Source organism: Ovis aries, chromosome 2 (assembly GCF_016772045.2).
Source record: "Ovis aries strain OAR_USU_Benz2616 breed Rambouillet chromosome 2, ARS-UI_Ramb_v3.0, whole genome shotgun sequence".
In the NCBI taxonomy this organism is placed as follows: Eukaryota; Metazoa; Chordata; class Mammalia; order Artiodactyla; family Bovidae; genus Ovis; species Ovis aries.
The window spans coordinates 113,257,435-113,272,818 of NC_056055.1; the positions used below are offsets into that span (position 1 = coordinate 113,257,435).

At 40.5% G+C, this 15,384-nt stretch overlaps 1 protein-coding gene across 3 annotated transcripts in view; it reads right to left on the bottom strand.

Annotated features, from left to right (window-relative positions):
- OCA2 (OCA2 melanosomal transmembrane protein) overlaps positions 1-15,384 on the bottom strand; it is a 339,669-nt gene that overhangs the window by 41,388 nt on the left and 282,897 nt on the right. For all 3 annotated transcript variants that reach the window (XR_009599263.1, XM_004004469.5, XM_060409587.1), the window contains 2 exons: positions 15,014-15,073; positions 14,241-14,345 (listed from right to left, as the gene is read on the bottom strand). Coding sequence is in view for 2 of the 3 variants with exons in the window: in XM_004004469.5 (XP_004004518.1) it covers positions 14,241-14,345; positions 15,014-15,073 (165 nt within the window). In the remaining variant the exon portion in view is untranslated. The remainder of the gene's footprint in view (positions 1-14,240; positions 14,346-15,013; positions 15,074-15,384) is intronic.

Sequence of the window (15,384 nt, forward strand, 5' to 3'; positions counted from 1 at the left end):
TATATTTTATAAATTTTGTGACATTTTTTCTTTAATATTGTATTTTGAAAATCCAACCTCTACTCTAGATTTTTAATCTTTGCTTTTTGGTATTTGTTATCAATTTTGTACCTTTAAAAACCCAATCTTCAGTACCCATTTTTACTTGGGAGCGAGATTACTGGCTTGACTGCTCTCTCCCATTGGACTCTCCTTTTTCTCCACCAGGTCACCTCAATCTCGTCCCTTCCCCTTCTCTTCTCTACCTAAATCTGTGAATCTCTCTGTGTGTTCCAGACAGTGGAGAACACTTAGGGAACTGATTACTGGCTGGATCTGTCTCTCTCCTTTTAATTCCTCCCTTTTATCCTCCTGGCCACCTCTGTCTCCTTCCTCCCTCTTCTCTTCTCTGTGTAACTCCGTGAACATCCTGAGTAGTCCAGACTGTGGAGCACACATAAGGAAGTGATTACTGGCTAGCTTGCTCCCTCCTCTTTTGATTCCACCTCATCACATCTGAGTCACCTCTATCTCCCTCCTCCCTCTTCTCTTCTCCATGTAACTCTGTGAGCCTCTCTGGATATTCCTCACTGTGGAGAAAATTTTCATCTTTAACCTAGATATTTTATCATCGGTGCTGTATAAATGGAGAACTCTTGAAGCTACTGTCAAAATAAGACTGAAAACCAGAAGCAGGAGGCTTATGTGCAAATCCTGAGAACATCAGAGAACTCCTGACTCCAGGGAACATTAATCAACAGGAGCTCATCAAACGCCTCCATACCAACACTGAAACCATGCACCACCCAAGGGCCAACAAGTTCCAGAGCAAGACATACCACACAAATTCTCCAGCAACACAGGAACACAGCACTGAGCTTCAATATACAGGCTGCCCAAAGTCACTCCAAACCCACTGACATCTCATAACACATTACTGTACACTTTATTCCACTTCAGAGAGAAGAAATCCAGCTCCACTCACCAGAACACCGACACAAGCTTCCCTAACTAGGAAACCTTGACAAGTCATCCATACAACCCCACCCACAGTGAGGAAACTCCACAATAAAGAGAACTCCACAAACTGCCAGAATACACAATGGCCACCCCAGACGCAGCAATATAAATAAGATGAAGAGACAGAGGAATACCCAGCAGGTAAAGAAACTGCATAAATGCCCACAAAACCAAACAAAAGAGGAAGAGATAGGGAATCTACCTGATAAAGAATTCCAAATAATGATAGCAAAAATGATCCAAAATCTTGAAAACAGAATGGAATCACAGATAAAGAGCTTGGAGACAAGGATTGAGAAGATGCAAGAAAGGTTTAACAAGGACCTAGAAGAAATTTTAAAAGTCAATATACAATGAATAATGCAATAAATGAGATCAAAAACACTCTGGAGAGAACAAATAGTAGAATAAAAGAAGCAGAAGATAGGATTAGTGAGGAAAAAGATAGAATGGTAGAAATGAATCAGAGAGGAAAAAAGAAAAACGAATTAAAAGAAATGAGGACAATATCAGAGACCTCTGGAACAATGGTAAACACCCCAACATTAGAATCATAGGAGTCTCAGAAGAAGAAGACAAAAGAAAAATAAAAAAGACCATGAGAAAATACTTGAGGAGATAATAGTTGAAAAATTCCCTAAAATGGGGAAGGAAATAATCACCCAAATCCAAGAAACCCAGAGAGTCCTAAACAGGATAAACCCAAGGCAAAACACCCTAAGACATATATTAATCAAATTGACAAGGATAAAACATAAAGAACAAGTATTAAAAGCAGCAGGGGAAAAACAACAAATAACACACAAGGGGATTCCCATAAGGATAACAGCTGATCTTTCAATAGAAACTCTTCAGGCCAGGAGGGAATGGCAAGACATACTTAAAGTGATGAAAGACAATAACCTACAGCCCAGATTACTGTACCCAGCAAGGACCTCATTCAAATACGAAGGAGAAATCAAAAGCTTTACAAACAAAAGCTGAGAGAATTCAGCACCATGAAACCAGCACTCCAACAAATGCTAAAGGATATTCTCTAGACAGGAAACAAAAAGGGTGCATAAACTTGAACCCAAAACAATAAAGTAAGTGGCAGTAGGATCACACTTATCAATAATTACCTTAAATGTAAATGGGTTGAATGCCCGAACCAAAAGACAAAGACTGGATGAATGGATACAGAAACAAGACTGCTATATATGTTGTCTACAGAGACCCACCTAAAAACAAGGGACACATACAGACTGAAAGTGAAGGGCTGGAAAAAGATATTCCATGCAAATAGAGACCAAAAGAACGCAGAAGTAGCAATACTCGTATCAGATAAAATAGACTTTAAAACAAAGGCTGTGAAAAGAGATAAAGAAGGACACTACATAATGATCAAAGGACCAATCCAAGAAGAAGATATAACAATTATAATTATATATGCACCCAACATAGGAGCACCGCAATATGTAAGAAAAATGCTAACAACTATGAAAGGGGAAATTAACAAGAACACAATAATAGTGGGAGATTTTAATACCCTACTCACACCTATGGATAGATCAACTAAACAGAAAATTAACAAAGAAACACAAACTTTAAATGATACAATAGACCAGTTAGACCTAATTGATATCTATAGGACATTTCACCCCAAAACAATGGATTTCACCTTTTTCTCAAGTGTACACGGAACCTTCTCTGGGATAGATCACATCCTGGGCCATAAATCTAGCCTTGGTAAATTCAAAAAAACTGCCATCATTCCAAGCATCTTTTCTGACAACAATGCAGTAAGATTATATATCAATTACAGGAGAAAAACTATTAGAAATGGAGGCTGAACAACATACTGCTGAATAACCAACAAATCACAGAAGAAATTTAAAAAGAAATTAAAATATGCATAGAAATGAATAAAAATGAAAACACAACAACCCAAAACCCGTGGGACACTATAAAAGCAGTGCTAAGGAGAAGGTTCATAGCAATACAGCCATAATTCAAGAAACAAGAAAATGAATATAGATGCAAAAATCCTTAACAAAATTCTACCAAACAGAATCCAATAACACATTAAAAAGATCATACATCATGACCAAATGGGCTTTATCCCAGGGATGCAAGGATTCTTCAATATCCACACATCAATCAATGTAATACACCACATTAACAAATTGAAAAATAAAAGACATATGATTATTTCAATAGATGCAGAGAAAGCCTTTGACAAAATTCAACATCCATTTATGATTTTAAAAAAACTCTCCAGAAATCAGGAATAGAAGGAAAATACCTCAACATAGTAAAAGCTATATATGACAAACCCGCAGTAAACATTATCCTCAATGGTGAAAATTGAAAGCATTTCCCTTAAAGTCAGGAACAAGACAAGGGTGCCCACTCTCACCACTACTATTCAACATAGTTTTGGAAGTTTTGGCATAGTAATCAGAGAAGAAAAAGAAATAAAAGGAATCCAAACTGGAAAAGAAGTAAAACTTTCACTGTTTGCAGATGACATGATCCTCTACATAAAAAAAACCCTAAATACTCCACCAGAAAATTAATAGGGCTAAAAGGTCAGTTTTCATTTCAATCCCAAAGAAAGGCAATGCCAAAGAATGCTCAAACTACTGCACAATTGCACTCATCTCACATGCTAGTAAAGTAGTGCTCAAAACTCTCCAAGCCAGTCTTCAGGAATATGTGAACTGTGAAATTCCTGATGTTCAAGTTGGTTTTAGAAAAGGCAGAGGAACCAGAGATCAAATTGCCAATATCCGCTGGATCATTCAAAAAGCAAGAGAATTCCAGAAAAACATCTATTTCTGCTTTATTGACTATGCCAAAGCCTTTGACTGTGTGGATCACAATAAACTGTGGAAAATTCTGAAAGAGATGGGAATACCAGACCACCTGACCTGTCTCTTGAGAAATCTGTATGCAGGTCAAGAAGCAACAGTTAGAACTGGACATGGAAAAACAGACTGGTTCCAAATAAGAAAAGGAGTACATCGAGGCTGTATGTCACCCTGCTTATTTAACTTATATGCAGAGTACATCATGAAAAACGCTGGACTGGAAGAAACACAAGCTAGAATCAAGATTGCTGGAAGAAATACCAATAACCTCAGATATGCAGATGACACCACCCTTATGGCAGAAAGTGAAGAGGAACTAAAAAGCTTCTTGATGAAAGTGAAAGAGGAGAGTGAAAAAGTTGGCTTAAAGCTCAACATTCAGAAAATGAAGATCATGGCATCTGGTCCCATCACTTCATCGGAAATAGATGGGGAAACAGTGGAAACAGAGTCACACTTTATTTTTGGAGGCTCCAAAATCACTGCAGATGGTGATTGCAGCCATGAAAAGGATTTGAGATAGCTCAACTGGAATTCCATCACCTCCACTAGCTTCGTTCATAGTGAAATTAAAAGACGCTTACTCCTTGGAAGTTATGACTAAACTAGATAGCATATTCAAAAGCAGAGATATTACTTTGCTGACTAAGGTCCATCTAGCCAAGGCTATGGTTTTTCCAGTGGTCACGTATGGATGTGAGTGTTGGACTGTGAAGAAGGCTGAGCACCAAAGAATTGATGCTTTTGAACCGTGGTGTTGGAGAAGGTAGGCTGCAGTCCATGGGGTCGCAAAGAGTCACACACGACTGAGCGATTTCCCTTTCACTTTCATGCATTGGAGAAGGAAATGGCAACCCAATGCAGTGTTCTTGCCTCGATAATCTCAGGGACGGTGGAGCCTGGTGAGCTGCCGTCTATGGGGTCACAAAGAGTCGAACACGACTGAAGCAACTTAGCAGTTTAGCAGCGGTTGGAGAAGACTCCTGAGAGTCCCTTGGACTGCAAGGGGATCCAAACAGTCCATTCTGAAGGAGATTGGACCTGGGATTTCTTTGGAAGGAATGATGCTAAAGTTGAAACTCCAGTACTTTGGCCACCTCATGCGAAGAGTTGACTCATTGGAAAAGACTTTGATGCTGGGAGGGATTGGGGGCAGGAGGAGAAGGGGATGACAGAGGATGAGATGGCTGGATGGCATCACGGACTCGATGGATGTGAGTCTGAGTGAACTCCAGGAGTTGGTGATGGACAGGGAGGCCTGGCGTGCTGCGATTCATAGGGTCGCAAAGAGTCGGACATGACTGAGCGACTGAACTGAACTGAATCAATGAATATAGTAAAGTTGCAGGATATAAAATCAATACACAGAAATCCCTCGCATTCCTATGAACTGATAATTATAAAATAGAAAGAGAAATTAAGGAAACAATTTCATTCACCATTGCAGCAAAAATAATAAAATACTTAGCAATATATCTACCTAAAGAAACTAAAGACCTATATATAGAAAACTATAAAACTGGTGACAGAAATCAAAGAGGACACTAATAGATGGAGAAATAGACCATGTTCATGGATCAGAAGAATTAATATAGTGCAAATGAGTATACTACCCAAAGCAATTTATAGATTCAATGCAATCCCTATCAAGCTACCAACGGAATTTTTCACAGTGCTAGAACAAGTAATTTCACAATTTGTATGGAAATACAAAAAAAAAAAAAAACCTCAAATAGCCAAAGCACTCTTGAGAAAGAATAGAACTGGAGGGGTCAACCTGCCTGATTTCAGGCTCTACTACAAAGCTACATTCATAAAGACAGCATGGTACTGGCACAAAGACAGAAATATAGATCAATGGAACAAAATAAAAAGTTCAGAGATAAATCCATGCACCCATGGACACCTTATCTTTGACAAAGGAGGCAAGAATATACAATGGAGAAAGGACAATCTCTTTAACAACTGGTGCTGGGAAAACGGGTCAACCACTTATAAAAGAATGAAACTAGAAGACTTTATAACACCATATACAAAAGTACACTCAGAATGGATTAAAGACCTAAACGTAAGACCAGAAACTATAAATCTCCTAGAGGAGAACATAGGCAAAACACTCTCCGACATACATCACAGCAGGATCCTCTACGACCCACCTCCCAGAATACTGGAAATAAAAGCAAAAATAAACAAATTGGACCTAATTAAACTTAAAAGCTTCTGCACAACAAAGAAAACTATAAGCAAGGTGAAAAGACAGCCTTCTGAATGACAGCAAATAATAGCAAATGAAGCAACTGACAAAGAATTAGTGCCAAAAATATACAAGCAACTCCTGCAGCTCAATTTCTGAAAAACAAGCGACCCAATCAAAAAATGGGCCAAAGAACTAAATAGACATTTCTCCAAAGAAGACATACAGATGGCTAACAAACACATGAAAAGATGCTCAACATCACTCATTATCAGAGAAATGCAAATCAAAACCACAAAGAGGTGCCATTTCACACCAATCAAAATGGCTGCTATCCAAAAGTCTACAAGCAATAACTGCTGGAGAGGGTGTGGAGAAAAGGGAACCTCTTACACTGTTTGTGGGAATGCAAACTAATACAGTCACTATGGAAAGCAGTGTGGAGATTCCTATAAAAACTGGAAATAGAACTGCCTTATGACCCAGCAATCCCACTGCTGGGCATACACACCAAAGAAACCAGAATTGAAATAGACACATGTACCCCAATATTCATTGCAGCACTGTTTATAATACACAGGGCATGGAAGAAACCTAGATGTCCATCAGCAGATGAATGGATAAGAAAGCCATGGTACATATACACAATGGAGTATTACTCAGCCATTAAAAAGAAGACATTTGAATCAGTTCTAATAAGGTGGATGAGACTGGAGCAGATTATACAGAGTGAAGTAAGCCAGAAAGAAAAACACCAATACAGTATACTAACACATATATATGGAATTTAGAAAGATGGTAAGGATAACCCTGTATGCGAGACAGCAAAAGAGACACAGATGTATAGAACAGTCTTTTGGACTCTGTGGGAGAGGCAAGGGTTAGATGATTTGGGAGAATGGCATTGAAACATGTATAATATCATATGTGAAATGAATCACCAGACCAGGCTCGATGCATAATACAGGATGCTTGGGGCTGGTGCACTGGGATGACCCAGAGGGATGGTATGGGGAGGGAGGTGGATGGCGGGTTCAGGATGGGGAACACGTGTACAACCATGGTGGATTCATGTTGGTGTATGGCAAAACCAATACAATATTGGTAAAGTAATTAGCCTCCTATTAAAATAAATAAATTTATATTTTTAAAAAATACAACTAAAATGAGATTTTGAAAATTATTTTTACTATATTCATAGATTAGCTGTATTAATTTTCTGGTGGAGTCTTTAGGGTTTTCTATGTAGAGGATCATGTCATCTGCAAACAGTGAAAGTTTTACTTATTCTTTTCTAATTTGGATTCCTTTTATTTCTTTTTCTGCTCTGATTTCTGTGGCCAAAACTTCCAGAACTATGTTGAATAGTAGTGGTGGAAGTGGGCACCCTTGTCTTGTTCCTGACTTTAGGGGAAATGCTTTCAATTTTCACCATTGAGGATAATGTTTGCTGTGGGTTTGTCATATATAGCTTTTATTATGTTGAGGTATGTAGCTGATTCATGTCAATGTATGGCAAAACCAATACAGTATTGTAAAGCAAAATAAAGTAAAAATAAATTTTTTTATTTTTTTTAAATGATTAAAAATAATAAGAAAAAGATAAACCAGGCAGAGGGTCAGAGCAGAGATGAAGAGAGACTCTACACAATGTGAAAAAAATGACCATTCAGAGGAGACATAGCTAAGGAACCTCTAATTCCTAATCCAGTGGCATAGTACTCCGAGAAACTGTGCTGAATTGTAAGTGATCTGTCTATCAGAATTTACTGTTTAGAGAAGGGATAGTGAATCTAAAGGAGCCCTAACAACAATTGTCATGCTTGTGCATGTAGACGTGTAGAACTCTGCTCTCACACAGGGCAAACTAGTCACATGCTGGTTCAAAAGAACACTTCGGGGATATCTAAGTGTGAAATCCTACAGGCCATATCCCTGACCATTCCCAAAATGAGAAAGAAGGGGAAAAAGACAGAGAAGTGAAAAAGAGGGAGGAAGGGACAGTTGTGTAAGACCTCAGTGTCCACCCAGCTCTCTGTGCCACATACTCCCCAGGCTCCTGCATTTAGGCAGGGCCATGGGATCACTTCCCACCCAGGGACTATGACAGGTCACATCTGATGATACTTCCAGACTAAGGCAGAAACCCAAGTGGCCCTCCTCTGAGGCAGCCACCGCATGCTAAGAGATCTGTGGGATGCAGGAAGCTGTCTGCCAGCTGTTCATGAAGCTGCTGTTTTGTTCTATCATAAGTTAGTTTCCATCCCACATTGACTCACACAAACCATGATCTTTCCATTAATCCTTTCATAATAATATGCCTCAGATATACGAGCTTAGTTCCCTCAGGAGAGGAAAGGACAGAATAATACTGGGGTTGAGAGAAGGAATAGAGAATGTTATATTCATCTGTAATATTTTATTTCTTAAAAACAAAACAAACAAGAAAACTTGAAGCAAAGAGAATAAATTTTCCTCATTTTGGGTGGTAAGCATACAGATATTTGTTATACTATCCTCTATGATTCCTTTGATGTATGTTTTTTTAGTTTAAATTTCAAGTAACTTTAGAGAAGAAAAAATATCAAAAGTGTCATATTTTTAGAAAGTACAGGAATCTAAACTTTCAATGACAGGGACCATTTTTCTCAGTCCAAAAGAGGTTTTGGATCCTGATACCTGGAAGTCATCAGATGGTAGGGTGCATTGACTCTGAGCATCCTGGCTTTGAGGAAGTACAGATGAAGTTTTGCTGATGAAACCTTCCAGGCTGCTGCTGCAGGTTCAGATATACCCTATTTCAACTAAGAAAAGGATTCACACACAAATTTATCTGGCACCTCAGAAGCCCAGGACCCTGCTGCTTTACCCTTCCTGAGAGGTACTTCTGCCCCTGGCCCTCTGTGGGACCACAGTCATTGATAGCACTCTCTGAGCAGGACCAATACATTCAACAACATCGAGATCACTTCTCTATCTCAGGACTTCATGAACAAATAAAAAACAATCAGGATTAACTCAGAATTACCAAGCCCAGACCATTGGAGAACAATAGCTTGGTAACTGGAGCATCAACCCAGCAGACACTGTGATTTCAAGCAATATGTGGTAACGCAGAGTCCCAGTCACCCTAAGGTCCTGTGAGAGAGGCGTAGCCCTCAAGGTCACAAGAACAAGAGAAAATACTCCTGTCTAGGATCCAGACATAAGAAATGTTCACATATACCCAGCACATCTGTGACCCCCAGGTGCTGTGACAGAACCCCAGGTTCTTTTTCACACCGTTACACTGTCATGCCAGGGATTGACAATTCTGCCCTAAGTTGAATATTAGTGATGTCAGAAGACACAGCAGGAGCAGGGCACAACGGCCTTGTAAAAGGCCTGTAATATGGACACTTGATCTCTGCTTGTGTCAAGATCACACAGAGAATTCAAAATCCTCTCCAGGCCATAGCATCAGAAGCCACCCTGAAAGTGAAAGTGAAAGCATCAGTCACTTAGTCATGTCCAACTCATTGCAATCCCGTGGACTGTAGCCTGCCAGGCTCCTCTCTCCATGGGATTCTCCAGGCAAGAATCCTGGAGTGGGTTGCCATTTCCTTCTCCAAAAAGCCACCCTGGCCAGTTAAAATAGATTCCGCCTTTGTAGGAAAAAGATGAACACCTTCAACCAGCCTCTGTCTTTAATGTTTTCCAACTGTCTTTAATGTCTTCCAGTTTTCTTCCAATGTTCAGGTTGGGGCAAGCTGAGTGTGAGGGGAAGGAAGTTTTTCTAAGGCAGGGGCAGGGTTGGAGTGAGGGACCAACCTGCTCTTCCTTGAGCTGGTATAACTGGTTATGGTCTGAGTATATATTAGAATACTCCACAAGATGGCAGAGAAGAAGAATGTGCACTCATCTCCTGCAAAAACTCCAAAATTACAACTCACTGCTGAACAGCCATTGACAGGAGAATGCTGGATCCCACCAAAAAAAAGATACCCCATATCCAAGGGCAAAGGAGAAGCCCCAGCAAGGCAGTTCACTTGAGTTCAGTTCAGTTCTGTCGCTCAGTGGTGTCCGACTCTTTGCGACCCCATGAATCACAGCACGCCAGGCCTCCCTGTCCATCACCAACTCCTGGAGTTCACTCAGACTCACATCCATCGAGTCCGTGATGCCATCCAGCCATCTCATCCCCCGTCCCCTTCTCCTCCTGCCCCCAATCCCTCCCAGCATCAAAGTCTTTTCCAATGAGTCAACTCTTCGCATGAGGTGGCCAAAGTACTGGAGTTTCAACTTTAGCATCATTCCTTCCAAAGAAATCCCAGGGCTGATCTCCTTCAGATAGAGCCACCAAAACTTACACAGGACTGGGAAAACAGACTCTTGGAGGGAAAACCTTGTACACAACAGGATCTGAGAGAAAGGAGCAGTGATCCTATAAGAGAGTGACCCAGTCTTGCCTGTGAGTGTCCAGGAGTCTCCAGCAGAGGTATGGGTTGGTGGTGGCCTGCTGCAAGGTCAGGGGCAGCAGTGTGCATGGGACCTTTTGAAGGAGGTCACCAATATCTCCATTACCTCCACAATAGTTTGGTCTCAGGTCAAACAACAGGGAGGAAACACAATCCTGCCCATCAACAGAAAATTGGATTAAAGATTTACTGAGCATGTCCCCACCCATCAGAACAAGACCCAGATTCCCCCACAGTCAGTCTCTCCCATCAAGAAGCTTCAATAAGCCTCTTATCCTTATCCCTCAGAGGGCAGACAGAATGAAAATCACAATCACAGAAAACTGATCAAACTGATTACATGGACTACAGCCTTGTCTAACTCAATGAAACTATGAGCCATGCCATGAAGGGTCACCCAAGACGGATGGGTCATAGTGGAGAGTTCTGACAAATTTTGGTCCACTGGAGAAGGCAATGGCAAACCACTTCAGTATTCTTGCCTTGAAAACCCCATTAACAGTATGAAAAGGCAAAAAGATATGACTGAAAGAACTCCCCAGGTCAGTAGGTCCCTAATATGCTACCGGAGAAGAGTGAAGAAATAACTCCAGAAAGAATGAAAAGATGGAGCCAAAGCAAAAAGAACACCCAACTATGGATGTGACTGGTGATGGAAGTAAAGTTCAATACTGTAAAGAACTATATTGCATAGGAACCTGGAATGTTAGGTCCATGAATCAAAGAAAATTGAAAGTGGTCAAACAGGAGATGGCAAGAGGGATCATTGACATTTTAGGAATCAGTGAGCTAAAATGGACTGGAATGGGCAAATTTAACTCAGATGACCATTATATCTACTACTGGGCAAGAATCCCTTAGAAGAAATGGACTAGCCCTCATAGTCAACAAAAGAGTCCAAAATGCAGTATTTGGGTGCAATGTCCAAAACAACAGAATGATCCCTGTTTGTTTCCAAGGCAAACCATTCAATATCACAGTAATCCAAGTCTATGCCCCAACCAGTATTGCTGAAGAAGTTGAAGTTGAACAGTTCTATAAAGACCTACAAGATATTCTACAACAAACACCAAAAAAAGATGTCCTTTTCATTATAGGGGACTGGAATGCAAAAGTAGGAAGTCAAGAGATACCTGAAGTAATAGGCAAATTTTGCCTGTTTCAAAGTGAAACAGGACAAAGGCTAGCAGAGTTTTGTCAAGAAGATTCACTGGTCACAAAGTATACCCTTTTCCAAAAACACAAGAGAAGACTTTACACGTGGACATCACCAGGTGACCAATACCAAAATCAGACTGATTATGTTCTCTGCATCCAAAGATGGACAAGCTGTATTCAGTCAGCAAAAACAAGACTGGGAGATAACTGTGGCTCAGAATAGGAACTCTTTATTGCCAAATTCAGACATAAATTGAAGAAAGTAAGGAAAACCATTAGACCATTCAAGTGTGACCTAAATAAAATCCCTCACATTTATGCAGTGGAAGTGGTAAATAGAGACAAGGGATTAGATCTGATAGAGTGCCTGAAGAACTATGGATGGAGGTTCATGACATTATACAGGAGGCAGTGATCAAGACCATCCCAAAGGTAAAGAAATGCAAAAAGGCCAAATGGTTGTCTGAGGAAGGCTTACAAATAGCTGTGAAAAGAAGAGAAGCAGAAAGCAAAGGAGAAAAAGAAAGATATACACATTAAAAGGCATAGTTCCAAAGAATAGCAAGGAGAGATAAAGCCTTCCACAGTGATCAATGCAAAGAAATAGAGGAAAACAATAGAATGGGAAAGACTAGAGACCTCTTCAAGAAAATTAGAGATACCAAGGGAACATTTCATGCAAAGATGGGCACAATACAGGACAGAAATGGCATGGACCTAACAGAAGCAAAAGATATTAAGACGAGGTGGCAAGAATACACAGAAGAACCAGACCAAAAAGACCAGATAACCACGATGGTGTGATCACTCACCTAGAGCCAGACATCTTGGAATGCAAAGTCAAGTGGGTCTTAGGAAGCCTCACTATGAACAAAACTAGTGGAGGTGATGGAATTCCAGTTGAACTAGTACAAATCCTAAAAGATGATGTCGTGGAAGTGCTGCATTCAATACTCCAGCAAATCTGGAAAATTCAGCAGTGGTCACAGGACTGGAAAAGGTCAATGTTCATTCTAATCCCAAAGAAAGACAATGCCAAAGAATGCTCAAACTACCACACAATTGCACTGATTTCACATGCTAGCAAAGTAATACCCAAAATTCTCCAAGCCAGGCTTCAACAGTATATGAACTGTGAACTTCCAGATGTTCAAGCTGGTTTTAGAAAAGGCAGAGGAACCAGAGACCAAATTGCCAACATCTGTTGGATCATAGAAAAAGCCAGAGAGTTCCAGAACAAACATCTACTTCTGCTTGAGTGACTAAACCAAAGCCTTCATGTGGATCACAACAAACTGAAAATTCTTAAAGAGATGGGAATACCAGATCACCTTACCTGCCTCCTGATAAACCTGTATGCAGATCAAGAAGCAACAGTTAGAACTGGACCTGGAACAACAGACTGGTTCCAAATCAGGAAATTAGTAGGTCAAGGCTGTTTATTGTCACACTTCTCATTTTACTCATATGCAGAGTACATCATGTGAAATTCCTGGCTGGCTGAAGTACAAGCTTGAATCAAAATTGCAGGGAGAAGCTTCAATAACCTCAGATACACAGATGACATCACCATTATGGCAGAAAGTACAGACAAACTCTTGATGAAGGTGAAAGAGGAGAGTGAAAAAGCTGGCTTAAAACTCAACATTCTGAAAACTAAGATCATGGCATCTTGTCCCATCACTTCATGGAATAGTGAGAGTTTTTACTTTCTTGTGCTCCAAAATCACTGCAGATGGTGACTGCAGCCATGAAATTAAGACACTTGCTCCTTGAAGAAATTCTGTGACCAACCTAGACAGTATATTAAAAAGCAGAAATATTATTTACCAACGAAGGTCCATCTAGTCAAATTATGGCTTTTCCAGTAGTCATGGATGAATGTGAGAGTTGAACTATAAAGAAAGCTAAGTGCCAAGGAATTGATGCTTTTGAACTGTGGTGTTGGAGAAAAGACTGTTGAGAGTCCCTTGGCCTGCAGGAGATCCAACCAGTCCATCCTAAAGGAAATCAGCCCTGAATAGTCATTGGAGGGACTGACACTGAAGCTAAAACTCCAATACTTTGGCCACCTGATGGGAAGAACTGACTCATTGGAAAAGACCCTTATGTTGGGAAAGATTAAGGGCAGGAGGAGAAGGAGATGACAGAGGATGAGATGGTTGGATAGCATCACCGACTTCATGGACAGGAGTTTGAGCAAGCTCCAAGAGTTGGTGATGGACAGGGACACCTAGAGTGCTGCAGTTCAGGGGGTTGCAAAGATTCAAACACGACTGAATGACTGAAATGAATTTTCTTTAAAGAAACAAAAAAGAAAGACTGTCTTTCCATGAGAGGTGGCAACTCCCAGTCAGATTGACCCTAAAACAATCAGCCATCCTGGAATTCACTACCCACAGCAGCTATAAGGCCTTAGCTCCCAGCTGCTGTTTGGGATTCATCACATCTGTCCCCTAAACATGTGAGCACAACATAGGAACAGGGCTCACTCTCTGCTTCCTCTGAAAGGAAGGGTGAGCCCAGGTTATGTGCAAGTGAAATCTGGGCCCTCATCACATGGAAGATACTGTGACTCACCATAGTAGCAGTGAATGGGATGTTGTCAATCAGGGAGGATGTGATGCCTGAGACCCAGACCACCAGGATGATGGCAGCTGTAAGGCGCTGATCTTCTGGGACCATCTGAAAGCAGAAGATAAGAGTAGGGTTGTTTACCATAGCTGCACAGATCACACACACACACTGAGGATCTGATGGTAGGACATGGGGGACTCTGAAGGGACAACAGGGCTCCTGGTCCTTCCTCTTCCACACAGGAGACCAAAGGAGACTCTGGTGTACAAACAGCACTATCTGGACTTTTCCAACTCCTACCAGGAGCCTGGGGCAGAGTCTACAAGTAATTCAGAGTAGTAACTCCAAACCATGCTCAAACCAACTAACCCTTGTGTCAGTGTGGGGTGGGGGGTGGGGGGTGCAGAAAGCAGAGTGTCCCTGTTCCTGATGACCTGAAAGGACACCAGATGACACGCTAGCCACATTGACCTCACTTCCTGGCAAAAACCTTGGGTTAAGACCTCTGTGCATCACTTACTGAGACTACTGTCTCAATTGTTCTCCTTCCTAGAAAGGTTTCAACTAGAGGCTAATAGAAAACTTGCGAGCATCTGTAATTATATATTCCTTGAAAAAAGTCTCTTTTCATCTCTAGCCTACATAGGCTAAAACAGGTTCCCTGTTGTACTTTTTACATAATGAATGAGATCTAGTCTAACTGATATTTTTCTCTTTTTTGACAAAAATCAAAGGAATTGCAGCTGGAGCACATTATATTGCAGTATTTAATGTACCTTTATTAGCAAAGCAGTCTGTTCTCCGACATATTCTATTAAGTGTAGATGTGCCAATGCCTAGAAGAAATAAATGTATGATGAGAATCAGTTTAAAAAGAGAAGATATGCAAAGGTTTAAAAATATATCTTTAAAATGAAAGTAAGTGAACATGGGCGCTCATTGCTTATAAAGGATCAAACACACAGTCTAAATAAGTTACTCTCATATGGATACTGAAGATTCTTCAAGATGAGAGCAGAGTAGCACTGGCAGGAACTTCTGCCAGTTAGCATTAATACAAACATTAATTTGTATTAATGTCCACGTTAAATTTAAATTTCGATAGAAGGCCATTTCTTTGTAAGATCACCGTAGGGAAGACCTTCAA